This window comes from Malus sylvestris, chromosome 9 (genome assembly GCF_916048215.2).
Source record: "Malus sylvestris chromosome 9, drMalSylv7.2, whole genome shotgun sequence".
Classification (NCBI taxonomy): Eukaryota; Viridiplantae; Streptophyta; class Magnoliopsida; order Rosales; family Rosaceae; genus Malus; species Malus sylvestris.
Genome location: NC_062268.1, coordinates 27,585,301 through 27,603,008, shown reverse-complemented (window position 1 = coordinate 27,603,008; position 17,708 = coordinate 27,585,301). Strand labels below are relative to the sequence as shown.

The window sequence follows — 17,708 nt, the reverse complement described above, 5'->3', positions numbered from 1 at the left end:
GATAACGCCCTTCGGCGCATAGAATTGACGGTGAAAAGAATGTACAGGCACCTGACATTTAGTATTTTCCTTGTTTAGAATTCTAAAGCAGAAAAGCAATCAGGAGGAGACAATTGAAGGTACTTACAAAAGCCGAGGTGACTTCCTGTGGAGGAATGTGGAAGCCTTGGTCTTGAGGATGGACCGGCGATTCCGCCGTGGCCTCGGGTTCCTCGAGCAGCCGTTTGCCATGGTCGGCTGCCGATAGGCCGACTGGCGTAGCTGCTTCAGAGGTGGCAGGGACGCCCTGGTCCTGAGAAGGAACGAGAGGTTCGGCCACCGGGGTCGGTTCTTCGACCGTGCGCTTGCCATGATTAGCCGAAGAAGGGCCGGTTTGGACCGCCATCTCTGGTACTGGAGGAGGTTGTCGACGAGTATGAGGACGATGCGCCAGCGGGACCTCGTCGCTCCCCTCACTCTCTTCCAACACGAAGACCGGGGGCTTTGGATTCTTGGGAGAGGTTCCTTCGGTCGTAGAAGCCACCTGTTGTGAGACAGGTGCCTTCTCGACAGAGGGAGGGACAACTGATTCGCCGGCCACAGAGGCAGGTCGCGCTGGGGCCGTCTCTGCGGCCGAAGCCGGTTGTTTCTCGACCACAGAATGGCCGGCGGCGGGAGAAAGGGAAGCACTGGGAGTCGTCGTGTGACTGGAGATAACGTGGATCTCCCGTGCACCTTTCTTCGCCATTTGTTTGACCCGCTTGGCAGGCGGGGAAGGCTCGACAGCCGGCTCGACCTCTTGGCGAGGCCGTTTGATCAGCACGGCCCTACCAGCGGGTTTGTCCAGTGCGGCCCGGCCCTACTAGCGGGTTTGTCCAGTGCGGCCCTACCAACGGGTTTGTCCTTTAGTGCCACGACCGATTTTTTCCCGGCCGTGGCAGCGGCAACTGCCTCCGTCTTTCTCAAAGGCCGACTACCTAAAAAGATAAAGACAATTCAGCAAGGCAAATCAATATGCAAGGTTGATGGAAAGGAAAAAAGATGGAACAGATACCTTGAGGATGGGGGGCCGAGGCCTTCTTAGGCCGGTCACCGAAGAGTCTGCTAAACACATCTTCGACCGGCACACCAAGAAATTCCTGGGTGTATTTCTCCCACCACTCACCAAAGGTGTCGGTGCAATGGGTTTCCGGGGTGGCTGGTCGAAGGCGGAATTTTTGGCAGCGCTCTTGGAACTCCCTCACGGTGGTTCTACACTCCTTCTCAAAGGAACGAGGCTCGCGTCCACGGCTTAGGACCGTTCGGGAGGAGAGAAGGGGGATAGGGTAGCCCTGAAGGTAGCCGAGCTGTCGGGCAAGGAAGTTCGGATGATATACTTCCCAACCTGACCGTTTCCCATCACAGCCGAGAGGGAGGTCGCGAGTAAGCACAAATGACCCCCAGGTCTGACGAAGATCGGCGTCCTCCTCCGCGCTCCATGGGGAGGTAGGCAGCCTGATGGAGGAAGGATAGTCCCGACGACGACATATGAGGAACTCATCGTTGGAGAAGTCGTCGAGAGCGAAGAGGTACCGAAATACCTCTTCGGCTTGATGGGGAGGTGTCGGTCGAGAGGCCAGCTGAGGTCCAAGCGCCTCTGTTGGTGAGAATTCAGCTATGGCCGGCCGAAGGGAGGCGAAGTATACCTGCAGCCAGAGTTGGAAGACCCAGAGAGGACCATTCTGGTGTGGGTCAACCTTGTGGAGGGTCGCCTCGGCCAGGCAGCGGAAAAGTTGGGCGAGAATGTTGGAACTCAGTGCCAAGACGTGACCACTAGCCAGGGCTTCGGCTACCGGCATGTTCTCGACCAAGCACTTGTTTGACTTGGTACAACAAATGTATTTGTTGTACCAGTAGAAGAGGAATGCTTCATGCTCTCCTTCTCGCAGATCCTCTTCTCCTCGACCGGCGAAGTGAAGATAAAGGGTGTTGTAATTACAGAAGTTCTTGTGGAGCTTCTGAATATCTTCATTCGACGGGATGTGACCGTCACGGTTCAAGGTCTCGAAGGCCCGACGATCGAAGAGCGTTTTCAGGTTGATATTCGACCTATGCCCAGAGAGGGTCGCGTCGACGGGGATCCCGGTCGCCGAAGTCCCCAGAATGGCAGTGATATCCAGGATGGTGGGACCAATGAGACCCAGAGGAAGGACCATTGTGTTGGTGGCCGAGCACCAGAAGCACAGAGCGGCTTGGAGAAGCTCCTTGTCGGGGACGATTTCCATAGACGAAAGGAGGATGGCGTCGTAGATGCCAAGGGCCTTCCACTGCTCGCCGAAGAGTCATTCCATTCGAACGACCCAGGCTGCCCAGGATGTGGTCGTCGAAGGCCAGGAACCCTGGGGTTTAGCCGCATCCCATCGCGGCCATTCAAACCCTTGAAGCAAGGGTGTTAGGCAGTGCTCCTGCAGAAGGCCGATGATAGTCGGCGGTATTGTAGCCTTGAAGAGAGGACCCAGGATTTGGTACTGGGTGCTCATGTCGTTTTCAAACCGGATGGTCTTGATAGAGCTCCGATCAAAAATCTTCTGATGTTGGTCACATTCCCTGGAAAGCTTGGAGATGAAGGACGCCATTGTGAGAAAGAAGCACGGAGTAGAAGGGTTGTCTGGGTTGGGGATTTAAAGACGAAGACTTGGAATAGGAGAAATGCACTAGAAATCAATGGCAGAGGATTTCAGGAAGTTTGAGAGCGTAAAAATACAAATGAGGGATTTTCGGTATTTATAGAGTTATGGGGGAAGAGCAATCGTTCGAAATTCAAAACAAAGGGCAAAATCGACCGAAGGAGTTACTGATCATAATGAACCTTTGGGGAACGCGGTTGAGAAGACCGAAGGTTTTAGGGTTTTGGGGGCGCATGATTGCGTGTGACTGCGAAATTAATGACGAAAGACGGTTCGACGCCCGCACGATGACAAGTGGGCTCACGGACTGAGGTAGTGGCTCGCGGATTGAGATGGTGGTCATAATGGCAAGGCGGTTCAGGCTGCCGCACGCCTTAGACGTCATTATGGGGGATTGGTCATGTTAGAGGGCGCCACGTGGCGAGTGGGTTAGCAGGATCAAGATCGTGCGATCGTGCTCAATAAATGCGCCTTGGAACTCGGGTATTAGGATCCTGAGTGGTAGATTCGCTTCTTCAAGGCCGAAACTTGGCCGAAGGTTTCAGGCCGAGGACCTCAGAAGCGAGGGGGCAATGTTTGGGCCCAAAATAATAGCTTGGGCCGAGGGTAGGATCACTCTCGGTCCAGGAGGCCGGGCGGCAGAAGGACCATGGATCGGTCAACACGTGGGCGTCCAAACCTAGGGCGGTTAGGACGAATCCTAGTGCAATGGGGAGTCTCGACGGGATCGGATATCCAGGAAACTAATCCAGCTTAGCTAAGGACTAGGTTCATAGTCCTAGTAGATGTAGGACTGGTCGAGGTGATCCGGAGAGGGAAACCTAGTCCGAGTAGGATTTAAACTCGGACTCAAGGTTCAGTACTATAAAAAGGGGACGCTGTGCATCAGGAAAAGCCCCTGCAAATCAACACAAAAATTGCCCTGCGCAAACTCTCACAACTTGAGATCTTTTTCTTTTCCTTTTTCGCTGACACATCTTCCGTTGGCATCAACAGCACTGTGGAAGCAACCGGTGATATCTTAAGTCGGCGTAGATAGCTCTGTCACCGTAGAGTCGGTCGGTCTCGCAGTATCTTCCGTTGGCATCAACAGCACTGCGGCGAGAACGGTCGATTGCCTATCCAAGTCTCGGTCGAGAAGGGTTTTCGAATCCTTGTTGGTCGAGGTAATCTCATTAGCCTTCTCGGCGAGGTGAGGTGTTACAGTTATCACATTCGGCACATTGCAAGCCGAATTCGGTTCGTGAACTTTGTAAGAAATAGCAGCCTTGTCTTCAGACTCGAGAACCCAAGAGGCCGAGACGCGTTCCTTTCTCGGCCGCAATCGCAAGACGCAGAAGTCAGTAGCGCGACCCAACGCAGCATCATCAAATTTACTCCTCGGCCGAGCCTCGGCCGACGAGTTGGCACGCCCCGTAATCACCGAAGGACGTAGTTAGCTTAGAATATATTCGGCCTGCGCGCCACGTAGGCTTTGTAATTTCTAGGGTCAACAACCATGAAATTAAGTTAACTTTGAGCCGTAAAGAAAAATAGAAATAGACACACTGACAAGAATTTTATAATTTTATTTTGTTTATAAAAGAAAAGAAATACTCGAGATTGCCAACTCAATTAATCTTTGTTAACTGAAAAATCATAAATTTATTCATGAATGGTCACAACCTATCAAACAATGTTTTCATTCAACAAAAATAATTTAATGAGAAATTTTATTTAAACTCATTTAATCTCTTTTTACACTCAACTTAAATTTTAAATATTAATTGTCTATTTTACACTATTGCATAATTACTATTAAGTACAAAATCAAATTAATAATAAAACTCAAATTTATCAATAAACTCAAACACTATAATTAAACCCTACGATCACTCTTTGTTTATCCTACGCTCATTCTGGCTAAAACCCTAATAACTCTCATAGAGAAAAATAAGTTTTTTTATTAATGGATGGTGATTTTGCAGTTTTGAATCCTCCAACCAAGGTATGACTCAATTTATGATTTTTTTTGTTTGTTTGATTTCAATTTTTTAGAGTGTAGAAGTTACTTTATTGTAATTTTTTTTTTCAACAAATAGAACGAAAAACATCCTGAAGCTAAACCCATGATTCCTTTGCATTATCTTGCTCGGCTAACGCCCAGTCTGATCGAGGCAAAAAATATAGATTATCTAGACTCCAGCACAAACACAAATTCTGCATCTATACATATTGAATATAGACCAGTTATTTTATCTAGACTCAAGCGAATTCATGTTTATAGTGTCGTGTTTCCTCGTTACCGTAATCATGTTTCCTCGTTACGTATTGAACAAACACAAATTCTGCATCTATATACATATTGAACATTATCTAGACTCAAGCAAATTCATGTTTCCTCGTTACCGTAATCATATTTTTGTCTTTATTTTTTTAGCAACAAGAATTCGACGATGATTCTAATCGAGGCAACAAGGTTGGATAAGAATGTGTAGTGGATTATATTGACCAATTTACAACTTATGAGGTAATCATATATTTATAGTGTCGTTGACTTGTTAGTTAATTTTAGAATTTTACTTCTAAATAAAATATGTGTTATGTGCAGATATTCAAAGGAAAAGATGCGTTGATTAGATGGGTTCGTGAACAGGGAAAACTGAATAATATGGTAATTGTTATTAAAAGGTTTGATTTAGGATGTGAAGGTAAAATTGTGAGTCGCCCTCGACTAACACTTGTTTGTGAAAGAAACGGTATATATTCGTCATACAAGTGTATTGTAGCATATGGTCAAAGGTCAGATGAGATTGGTCACACAAAAAAACAATCTAGGAGTTCTGGTACGAAAAAATGTGGATGTCCATTCTTGTTGAAAGGTGTGAATATTGGTGATGAGGACTATTGGACATTGAAGGTAGTATGTGGAGTGCATAATCATCCTACTTCATAATATCTTGAAGGACATTCTTTTGCAGGGCAACTTTCTAAAGAGGAGAATGAATTATTGGTGGACATGTCAAAGAGTTTGGTGAGGCCCAAAAATATCTTGGTCTCTATCAAAGACAGAGATGCACTAAATGTATCAACTATAAGGACAATATATAATGCTAGACACTGAAGTAGGATGAAAGAATTTGCTGGGAGGACACAGATGCAACAATTACTTCATAAGTTATCAGAACACAAGTATGTTGAGTGGCACAGGAGTTGTGGTGATATTGTGACTGACCTTTTCTGGGCTCACCCTATTACTATTGAGATATTACGAGCATTCCCACATGTACTTATCATGGATTGCACATATAAGACTAACATGTATTGTTTTCCACTCTTACAAATTGTGGGTGTGACATCCACTAATATGACATTCTTAGTTGCTTTTGTGTATATGGAGGCTAAGAAAGAAGACAATTACACTTGGGCCTTGACTAGATTAAAGACATTGCTTCATGGCTATTGTCTTCCTGGGGTTATTGCCACCGATCGAGATTTAGCACTCCTGACTTCTATCAAGTATGTATTTCCTAGTGCACAACATTTATTGTGTAGATGGCATATTAACAAAAAAGTGTTGTCAAAGTGCAAGAAAATGTTTGAGTCAAACAAGTAGTGGAATAAATTTAATAGAGATTGGAATTGCCTTGTGAGTTCGGAAACAAAAGAGGAGTATCAGCGTTCTTTGCAAGAAATGGAATCTAAGTTCAGTAATTATGATGATGGTCTTGAGTACATATGAAACAATTGGTTAATTCCATATAAGGATAAGTTCATAAGCACGTGGATAGATAATTGTATGCATCTTAGTACTACAACCTCAAACATGTATATTTCTCCTTACTTTTTCATAACACTATTATCATAGTTGTGTTGTATACTAGAATATGCTAAAGTATGATAGATAATTGTGTTCTTAAGAAAGATTTTCAATAATTATTATCGTGGAACCTGTACAATTTTGCGTAACAAAAAGAATTGGGAAAAGCAAAGGACCTTTGAGAAAATCTGGACTTATTAGATTATTCCAACGGATTTGTTTCAAGTAAGAGAAGACTAACTAATTAAGATGTAGAAAAATGCTTTTGAATAGGGCTTACCAATGATTCCGCACTCAGAGGATGCTATTCAAGTGACCCAACACGCTGCTTTTTAACTTTTTAGCTTTTGTATTTTTAATTCTATATATAGTTTATGCTTACTCACGTATTGTTATAAACAGGGCAGAAAATGCACATGCAAAGTTAAAGGGACAACATCGCTCCAGTCAACTTAACTTTGAGACGTCGTAGGTACATATACACTCTTTGTTGGAGTTGCATCATACAGAGGTTAAAACATTTTTTGAAAAAAGTCGATATTTTGTTCAACACAAATTCAAGAAACTTGAGTTGCAACGACTACTAGGTTTTGTTTCTACCCATGCCTTGAACTTAATTGTCTCTGAGTCCAAAAGGTAGTTTAGGTTTGCCTTGCATTTACATTATTATTGTTTAGCCATTTAAACTATATTGTATTTCAAGGTAACTTAAATTATATTGTATTTCTTTTAATAACAGGTTGGAAAAAGAAAGGGTGATTGTTGTATCTTGTGGTTGCACCATTTGCCAAACTCATAAGTTGTCGTGTACACACGAGATTGCAGAGTATAGAAGGCTTGGTAAGCCGGTCCCACTTGATGCTCTTCATCCGCATTGGAGAAAATTAGATTTTATCAATGTGCCAAATAGTAGTGAACAACTAGTTCCTCCGGAAAAATCACGAGTAGAAGATTTAATATGTGGTATGAAAAACAAGATGATGATAAGAAAAGAGAACTCGAGATGAAAATTGAAGAGCTAATGAACTCAAATACGACTTCACTTAATGCTCCAAAAGAAAAGATTAAGACAAAAGGGCGACCATGCAAAGTCGATAATTTTACTCGACGTTTCCCATTAGCATTTAAGATTACAGAGGCTGAACTTGCCCAATCTGAATCTGGATTTGATTGCCAAACACCAGTTACTAGTACAATGGCGAATGTTAGCACTGTCTCACGAAGAAAAAAGAAGCAAAAGGAAAATTTCATAGCGCCATCAAACAAGAAACAAAAAGAGAATGTCATTACCCTACCAAAAAAGAAACAAAAGATGAATTTTGCTGCCACATCACCAATCGTGAATGCCGACATTGTCCTTGATCAATTGAGTTATGACATTCAAACACTTGAGACTAATATATTGCCACAACGTAAACAGTTTAAGGTAGGTAAAAATTTGAGTTTCTCTTGAAATACAATAAAGCTTTCCTTCATTACTTTGAAGAAACTAACGTTCATTTTTTTTCATTTTTTTCTTTATGTCATACTGGATTTATGCACCTTCTGAATTTATTGATTCCTTGCCGACATAGATATATAGAGAAGAATTCCCTGAGGCTATCATGACATATATCACTGGTCAAACTGATGTTAATCCTGATGAAAACTGTGGATACAAAGTCATATCTATGACGTTAGGGATTGATAATGGATGGCGTAAGCTACGAAGAGATTTACTACATTAACTACGTCAAATGCCTTCTCTTTTTCATGAGTGTTTTGTAGGGAGCTACAGGTATGCGAAGATTGAGCGAGCACTTGATTATTTTGAAGATGGTTTTGCACCAGAGTATAGTTGGTTGACCATGCCAGATATGGGGCATATAATTGCTACATGTTATAACGTGGTTTTAATGCACTTGAGCATGACACAATGCATTACGTTTCTTCCATACTCTTTAGAGTCATCAACTCAATCAAGTGATACTGACCTACGTGAGGTTGCCATTGGTTATCTAATTGAAGATCATCATTTTATCCAGGTATAAGATATGTTTTTTCTTTTTACATATGTTTGTACCATACTTAGGGCATACGTATTTAGATCTCGTATAAATACTCGGGAGACTCAAATGTAATTATGTAATAAAGGAAGGGGCAAATATGTAATAAGTGAGGAGCCCTTATTCTATAAAAGGACTCCTCACTCTCCTCAATGAGAGAAGCCAATCCTTAGGCCTGACCCTCACCCTCTCAAAGCCTCACATCCCTTCTCGTATTCAGAGAAGCTCATCCTCACATAAGGAAGCTCTCTCTCCCTCTCAATCCTCTCACAAACAGAGAAATACAATATCAGTGTGGACGTAGCCCAAATATTGGGGTGAACCACGATACATCTTGTGTTATTTACATTTCTTGCAGATTCATGGTCGGATTTACGTTGTTCCAAGACCTTCGGTTTTGTGCATCAACATTTGACGTCGTATGTGGGAATCGACACGAAAAGTTATGTCGGTTCTCTCTCAATTTTTCACCTCCATCGTGGATCTGCAAAACCCAAGAGAACGAAAACTCTCTCTGCCAACATCAAAAGCAGACATCTCAAATTGTTGATTGATTCAAATGCCCCAACTAAAACCTGAAAATTCACCAAAACATTTTTCAGTTTTTGTGACGATTTCGGATCCCAGTCCAAGTGTTTGATTTAGTATTGGAGTTCAAAAATGGAAGCAAGACAAATGGAAAAGATACAGAGCAAGTTGGCGCTGCTGAATTATCCTAGAGCCACTGCGGCTACTCGGTCCTTCCTCTTCGCTGGCATGGAGCCCTACGCCCTTCTCGAGTGGCTCTTCTTCCACTTGTTGGGGGACAGGTCGCCATTCTCTCAACAAAATCTTCAAGGGAATGCCAACGAAGAGATCGCTCGAATCCAGTGGACGAGGAAGCTATGAAGTTTGCATTGAAATGCTTCATCTAATTGTAGATCTTATGGAGGCGAGTATTTATGCTTATAATCAAGAATGGAGTACCGACGAGCAGGTAGCAAAGGACATACAACTAATTGATTCCATAGCTAAAAAACAAGCTCAAATATTCTCCGATGAGTGCAAATTATTCCCTGCAGATATTCAGATTCAGTCCATATATCCATTGCCTGATGTTTCTGAACTGGAGAAAAAGCTTTTAGAACAATCAGAGATATTCTTAAGTCTTCAACAGAAAATTGAAGATTTGGCTTCAAAGGTTCTACTCCTTTACTTAGACTCCATCTTCTTTGCCATCCATGGTGTCTGCAAGCTCTCTCAAAGTGATCTCGTCCCTCAATTTCTCCTGCTCAGAGCAACAGTCAGCAGCTAGAGCGAACCATCCACCTCGCCGTCGTCATCGACCCCCGCAACCACCATCTATTTTCTCTCTCTACATCTCACTCTCAGATCTCCATTTTCTGATGGGAAAAAGGGCAAGTCAGACGGGCCGAGTCAGGGTTAAGGACCCGGGAGTGGATCCAATACGCACAGCGATGGGGATCTGGTGAACTGGGGCTGTTCAAGCTCGTGGGCTTCAAATTTTGGTCTCCACTCTCCAGCAACCAAGCCAGTGAGCGACGGAGATGGCTGCGGTGGTGGCCTGCTGCGGGATGAAGTTCTTTCTGTACGTGCTTATAATCGTAGGCTTGGTATGCTTCACCGGCATGATGGCCGGACTCACTATCGGCCTCATGTCCCTCGGCCTCGTTGACCTCGAGGTCCTCATGAAGTTCGACCACCCTTAGGATCGTAAACACACCGATGACGGTGGTTGACATCACGTTGCAAGCAGTGGTCAGACGTGATTTTCTTCTCCCTGGTGTTTATCCAAAAAAAGAAGGTTAGAGGCTACGTGTTCAGGATAGAGGCTATATGTTCGAAATTTGAAGAAGGGAGGTATTTTAATTGATACTTGTGGAATGTGACACAATTGGGGAAAAAGACTGATATTGATCCCAATCTAAGAGTACCGGCATTGACGTTTGAGGAAGAAACATGTCTCCTAGAGGTCGCTTCTTTGAGGACGTGGCCGAGTCTCGTGTGGCATTTACAGATTCTGATGTTGCAACTTCCACTGCTGATCTAAAGGCTTCTCCATTCAGAAAAGCGGCCCCTGGTTTGTTTGGAAATTCTAGAATGCCACCAAAGAGTAATGTGCACGACCTACTCGAGTGTCCTGTTTGCATGAATTTAATGTGTCCTTCAATTCACCAGAAAGTGAAGAGAAGTCGTGAAATTAATGCTAATAGGGTTTGAAACATCTGGTATTACTATAAAGTTACACACATGAATGGAATTGGAGAAGCAACCCACGTTGGAGCCTCCTAGTTACAGCTGGTCGAATTGGAGATGAAAGCAATCTTCTTTGTCCCCAGCAAGGTCGACGTCTCTTTCCTCCGCCCTGTGGTTTGATTCTCGCCGGCATTGGAGGAGTCAGGTGGTGCGTATGGCACCGGATGAGGAGAAGCTCACCCGCCGCAACAGAGGCAAAGACTTGAAGCTCACAACCCCAGTTCTGGATGCCAACTCGTCCCCGACCCACTGCTCGACTCAGCCAACTCGTCCTCGACCCACTGCTCAACTCAGCCAACTCGTCCTCGACCCACTGCTCAACTCAGCCCCTACTCGCTCATCTCAACTCACCCACTACGATTCGTGGCTGCAATGATGGATGTTATTATTTGCTCTTTCCCTTTGATCTTTCGGCGTGTCTGCACATGCATGACAACAAAATAGAGACAAAATGATTACCTGCAGTGATGATCTTACTTTAAGGATTTGGAGATTATAAAAAATTACGCCTAAAGGATTGCATCAGATAGGGATGGGGAATATAGGTGGGAAAAGAAATGGAGTGGGAGAAACAAAAGCAGAAAAGAAAAGAGAAAACGAAAGCAAAAGAAAAAGCAAAAGCAAAAGCAAAAAAAAAAAAAAGAAGGAAATGGCATTATTCCCTTGTTTGTCATCTGCCAAAAGAAAGAAAAATAAAGAGAAAAGGAAAGGTAAAACATTCAGTAGGTGTAATACGCACATGGAAAAAGATCTACAACAACCCAGTACGCACCAACGATCTGCAACTGTCGAAGCTTTTGTGTCGAAACCTTTATTTTTGAATGATGTAATTTATTTGTCGGAGACATCTGTATAAACCCCATCATAGGGTAATAAAAAAATAAAAAAAATAATAAAAAAAAGGGCAAGCCCAAAATAATGGGTTGGAATGTTAATGGAGGACCAAGGCCTATATGCCCAAAAGAGCCAAGCCCTATGGTCCCAAAATTATTCGGCAACCTGCCGCTATTACCACCAACCAGGTGATCAAAAGTACGCCTAGTACTCCAAAATTATTCGGCAACCTGCCGCTATTATCACCATCTAGGTGATCAAAAGTACAACCAATACTCCAAAATTATTCGGCAACCTGCTGCTATTATCACCATCTAAGTGATCAAAAGTACGCCCAGTACTCCAAAATTATTCGGTAACCTGCCGCTATTATCACCAACCAGGTGATCAGAAGTACGCCCAGTACTCCAAAATTATTCGGCAACCTGCCACTATTATCACCAACTAGGTGATCAAAAGTACGTCCAGTACTTCAAAATTATACATGAGCATTACTCATGTTAATCATACATAAACATTCATGAGCATCACTCATGTCAATCGTACATAAACATTCATTCATGGCAACATTCATGAACATCACCTATGTTAACATTTATGAGCATCACTCATGTCAATCGTACATAAACATTCATTCATGGCAACATTCATGAGCATCAGCCATGTTAACATTCATGAGCATCACTCATGTCAACATCCATGAGCATCACTCATGTCAACATCCATGAGCATCACTCATGTCCATCAGCTTCCAAACCTTCATTTTCAAAAGCTCTAGCTTCAAAATCTTCATTTACAGAGCTCTAGTTTCAAAAGCTTCATTTACAAAAGCTTTAGCTTCAAAAGCTTCATTTACAGAGCTCCAGCTTCAAAAGCTTCACTTGCAAAGCTTCACCTACAAAGCTTCAGTGTAGGGTATACAAATACCGCATCCGAACAACCGCCACTTTGGCCCATACATGGATTCAATTTGAAGTCTCCAGCCAACAAACTCTATTGACCGAAGACTTGGGGGACTACACTATACACCATATATTGGGTCTCAACTGGGCCTCATGAGAAATACTTGGGGGACTTAGCCCATTATTTATGTACTAAGGAGCGAGCCCTTATTCTATAAAAAGGATTCCCTCACTTTCATTAGAGAGCACCCATTATTCATGTACTGAGGAGCGAGCCCTTATTTTATAAAAGGGACTCCCTCACCATCATTAGAAAGCATCGCCGCCTACTGAGCAACTACCTCGCCATGAGCATCATTCCTAACCCATCATTTATGTATTGAGGAGCGAGCCCTTATTCTATAAAAGGGACTCCCTCACCATCATTAGAGGGCATCGCCGCCTACTGAGCAACCGCCTCGCCGCGAGCATCAACTCTAGCTCATCATTTATGTATTGAGGAGCGAGCCCTTATTCTATAAAAGGGACTCCCACACCTTCAAAGCCGAGCCAATCGAGGTAACATAAGCCATAAGCAGAGCAACCTCGCAACATGTGCTACTTTTAGTTGAGCATCATTTCATATTGAGCACCGCCTCATATCGAGCATCAGTTCAAGACAACATCTAGTTACTTCGGCCCACACATGGACTGAATTTCAAGTCTCCAGCCAAAAGACTCTTTTGACTGAAGACTTGGGGGACTACTGTTTGTACCATACTTAGGGCCTCCGTATTTAGATCTCGTATAAATACTTAGGGGACTGAAATGTAATTATGTAATAAAGGAATGGGCAAATATGTAATAAGTTAGGAGCCCTTATTCTATAAAATGACTCATCACTCTCCTCATTGAGAGAGGCCAATCCTTAGGCTTGACCCTCACCCTTTCAAAGCCTCACATCCCCTCTCATATTTAGAGAAGCTCATCCTTACATAACGAGTAGTGATATTAGAGTGAAAAACTTGTACTCAAAATACCAGGGGCGAGTGGATCAATTTAAGCAACTTCGAGGGCTAGAGAATGTAGCCACTAATGATATTGTGGATCTTGAAAATGATTAAAACATCGAAGCATTTCTCGACACCCATGGACCTCAATTTATGTCGGTTGATGCCCAATTTCTTTTGTCGACTGCTCGAGGGGACATCAGTGTGGTAGTACCGGGCTTGTACACTGCAGTGATCCTAATTTGCCAACACGATAATCACAATACTTCGCAGTTTGATCTCGTGCATCTTTCCAGTTTTGATTTTATCTTTTCGATGTTCTATTCATAACAACAATATTGTTCTCTCTCCCTACATTCTCTTAAAATTTCATGTACTAGTTCAGTACGATTTCACACTTTAATTATAATGCAATTTGACTCTAATATGATTTACTATCATTAATAATGTTTAGTGTTTATTAAGTTTTATCCAAATTTGGGGTAATTTTTTTTACATATATCTGGACTTCACTTCACATAAGACGATGAATTCTTCAAGGCGTTGGCAGCCGGTTTAAGCACCTCGCTTCTCACGGGCCCTGATCTTGTCGATTTTCTCTCAACAATGCAAGCACGTCCTTCATTGTGGGACGATCCTCTGCCCGGTTGCTGGTGCAGATGAGTGAGATTCTAAGAGCTTAAAGCATTTATTGTACCTGTGTGTCTAGGTAACCTTGAAGTTTAGAATTAAGAATCTCAACATGGTTCTTCTTGCTCTTTAGGTGGTCTCGGAGCCACTGAATCACATGAATGATGGATCCATTGAATGCCTATCTTTAGGATCAAGCCTGTTTAGATATTAACTTATGAAGCAATTGTTGAAGAAATGGGTGTAAAAATAAATCCACATATTGAATTGGGTTTATGGGGGTATATTAGGTATTAAATTAGGGTTTAAAGAGATATTAATAGTAGGGGTGGGCAAATGAGCCCTGGGCCCGCGGGTCGGGGCGGGTATTAGTGGTTCGGGATGGGTACGATGTAGGTTCAAATTTTCAAAACACAAAACGGGGCGGGGTGGGACGGGTAACCAAAATTGGTAGGGCAGGGCGGGTTCAAAAATAGGAAGGAGCAGGCCCCCGACCCGACCCGTTTCTAGCTTGAGAAAATTGGGTAGGGTTTCATGTTTGTCAAATCTCACTTTTCACCGTTGATTTCCATATTTTCATCTCACACACATACCCCCCCCCCCCCACTTCCCCGTGTTTCCCCAACCCCCAATCTCTCGAACCTTCTCCCTTTTCACTTCTCCCACATTCCTCTCCTTGTTTCTTCTACCCCCATCTCTACAACTCTCCTTCCCGAAGCACATACACCCATACACCACCGTGACCTCCACCACCGTGGTGCACATTCCGGCGAGCACCATCACCACCTGTGGACCGTCCCTCCTCCGTTTCTCACCTCCATGCGATCGGGTCCAGGTGAGCGAAGAGATAGGTTTCGTTGCTCAACGATTAGTCCTTGATTTTTTGCAACTGAATTTTCAACTCAGCATCTATGTGTGGGAGGGAGCCAGTCAGAGAGAGCAGACTGGGTAGAAGTAGAGTGTGAGCGGGTTGATTTAGGGCTGGGCACGGGCTGGAGGAGTTGAAGGGTCGGAATACTTGGGATTGGGACTCCAGGGGCTTGAGGGATTCAGGGTCGAAGGAGAGGACGGCGACGGCGTGAGTGGGTTGATCCGGAAGAGTTGAGGGGTTGGGATTCAATGAATCTGTGCAATTGTTAGTTTATATATATATATATATATATATATATATATATATATAACCAAAAAAAAAAAAACAAATGACTTGTGGACCCGGCTTGAACAGGCCCGTTTCAACCGGGCCAGGTTAGGTCTGGTTCCTATATTAGAATGTGCTATCCCCGGCCTGGCCTGACCCATCTCCTTTGCATCCGGGTCCGCCCTGATCCCTTCAAAATTGGGCCCAGCCTGGCCCTTGCCCACCCGTAATTAATAGTTTAGTTAAAAATCAAATGAATGCAAAGAGTAAGTTGAGTGTAGAAATAGGTTAGATGAATTTAAATAAAATTTCCCTAATTTAATTCATTGTGAATTGAACTTCCCAACATCCTCCACAAACAAGATCCTCTTTAGTACTTACATAGAATTTAAGATAAAAAAAAATATATTACTCCGAAATTAATTTGAAATCTTTTTCCATTTTAGATTCTACATTTCCTTGTTGACGATAATAAACATGGAAATTAAGGATTTTTAATTCCAAACTATAAAATTGTTGTAAATATCGATTTTAATTTCCTGAACAGCAAATCTAGAGTTGGAAATCACTTACATCACTCAGATACTTTGAGATCCTCTTCACCGCTAAAACTGTATTATAAATAGATCCCACATTAAGCTAGGGCTCACTACATACAACAGTGCAAATTAAAACAAACCTTGAATTCAGCATCAAATCATCCCAGGCGTTACAGAAATATCAAAAAAATATGGAGAAGCCTACATCTCAAGCAGCTATGACGGTCGTCCTCCTGGTCATTTCATCTTGTGAGTTTTCTCACTCTAGTTAGCTAATTTATCTTCATGCATACATTTATTCGAAGTGGCGATTACAAGGTTAATTTTGTATATCTAAACAGTATTATTGCTTTGTATAATTACACGGTAAAGGTAGATCTCTAAATGGAGCATTTTATGAGTGTGTTTCTGTCTATTTTTCAGGTGTACCATTATTCTCGGCAGCCAGGATCAGTGAGCAACGCTGTTCTTCCAATGCCGACTGCAAAGCGTTTCCATGTCATTCAGGGTTCGTAAAGCTTTGTTTTGACAACCATTGCTCGTGCCAACTATCCTCAAAAACTGTTCAAGACTCTGGCCTCCTGCAGCCAAATCGAAATGGTCTCCAGTGTTCCAATCAGAATGATTGTGACAAACTTAATTTTTCATGCACATCGGGACAGTTTATCTGTCTCCACGGACAATGCCAATGTAATGATTTTCTCCAATAAGCTAATTAGCTAAAGGTGAAAGTTATTAATAAAGTATTAACGAAATATCATAAATTAAGTTTGGACTCTCTTCTATTAGAGTCTTAATTTCATCTTTCTCTCTCGTTAGCACGTTTTGTTCTGCACAAATACCTTTATTTTTCTATTTACTTCACAGGTTGTCAAAAGCTTGAAAGTATGCAGGGGTAGTTATCGTTTAATTCCACCTTCATTATTTTCTATTTTCTTTGCCCTAAATAATTACACATAAACATTTTGCTTATAGTTCACCCCATATTTATACTTTTTGTTTGTTTTAGACCATTCCTCAATTATCGCTGGTTTCCGGTATTGCTGTCCAATTTTCCGGTCAATTAATTGAAAAAGTTATTCCTCGCAATACTTATGTTTATTATTCTAGCGTTCATTAACAATTGAGCGCTAAATTTCAAATTAAAATACATGGACATTTTTTAGGGTTGAATGAAGAAAAAATGTTAAAATAATGGTTCTTATAATAATTTTCCAAAACAACAAAAAACTAAAAAATAAATTATTGTTTTCTGAATTTGTAGCACTTTTGATTCTTTGCCCAAAATGAAATTCTAGTCAGTATTGTGAAGTTTGAGATGCAATTTGGTGATTATACATAATAATTGTTACTAAACGTCCCAAAACTTACTCTATTTTAATCCCCAAATGAGTGAAATGTTCAAAATACTTATGAAAGGGAAAATGTTGACTTTGATTGACCTTTGAGGTTGTGACACCAATGATCTATTCTCTTAGCAATATCGTCATAGCACTCAACGATACAAACGTGTGGGCAGAAGCGAAGATAAAATTTAGAATTCAAAAGAAGATTTGGATCTTTAAAGTTCAAGAGCATTCTCGTAATCTACTATCTTCTAGATATTTCCTTTATTTTAAATTTTTATTCCTATTTAGTCACTTAATATTACGGTCTAGTAGTATTTCTCATCACTTGTAAGTGAGATCTCTTATATTCAATTCTCGTTAAAGGTAAATTTGAACCACATTATTACTATTATGAGATTAAGCCCTACTCCCTCCCTTAATAGAACAATATCGTTTATTAAAAAAAAAAAAAAAAAACAAAAGAAAAAGAAAGAAAGAGGTTCCTTTTAGTTTTGGGTCCACTGGGACCCATCAACTCTCTCTTTCTCGACCCTCTTTTTCCTCTTCCTCCTCTCTTCCGGAGTCGCACTCTTTTTCTCCCTC

The 17,708-nt window shown here is 42.2% G+C and overlaps 1 protein-coding gene and 1 pseudogene across 1 annotated transcript; both read left to right on the top strand.

Moving 5' to 3' along the window:
* The first annotated feature begins 5,991 nt into the window (after positions 1–5,991).
* On the top strand, positions 5,992–8,474 carry LOC126633926 (uncharacterized). Its single transcript, XM_050304450.1, has 5 exons — positions 5,992–6,143; positions 7,184–7,407; positions 7,566–7,870; positions 8,019–8,142; positions 8,212–8,474. Exons 1-5 carry the CDS (start codon positions 5,992–5,994, stop codon positions 8,472–8,474), a joined length of 1,068 nt encoding a protein of 355 aa, XP_050160407.1.
* A 675-nt stretch (positions 8,475–9,149) lies between these two features.
* Positions 9,150–9,783, top strand: LOC126633925 (AUGMIN subunit 7-like; annotated as a pseudogene).
* The last annotated feature ends 7,925 nt before the right edge of the window (positions 9,784–17,708 follow it).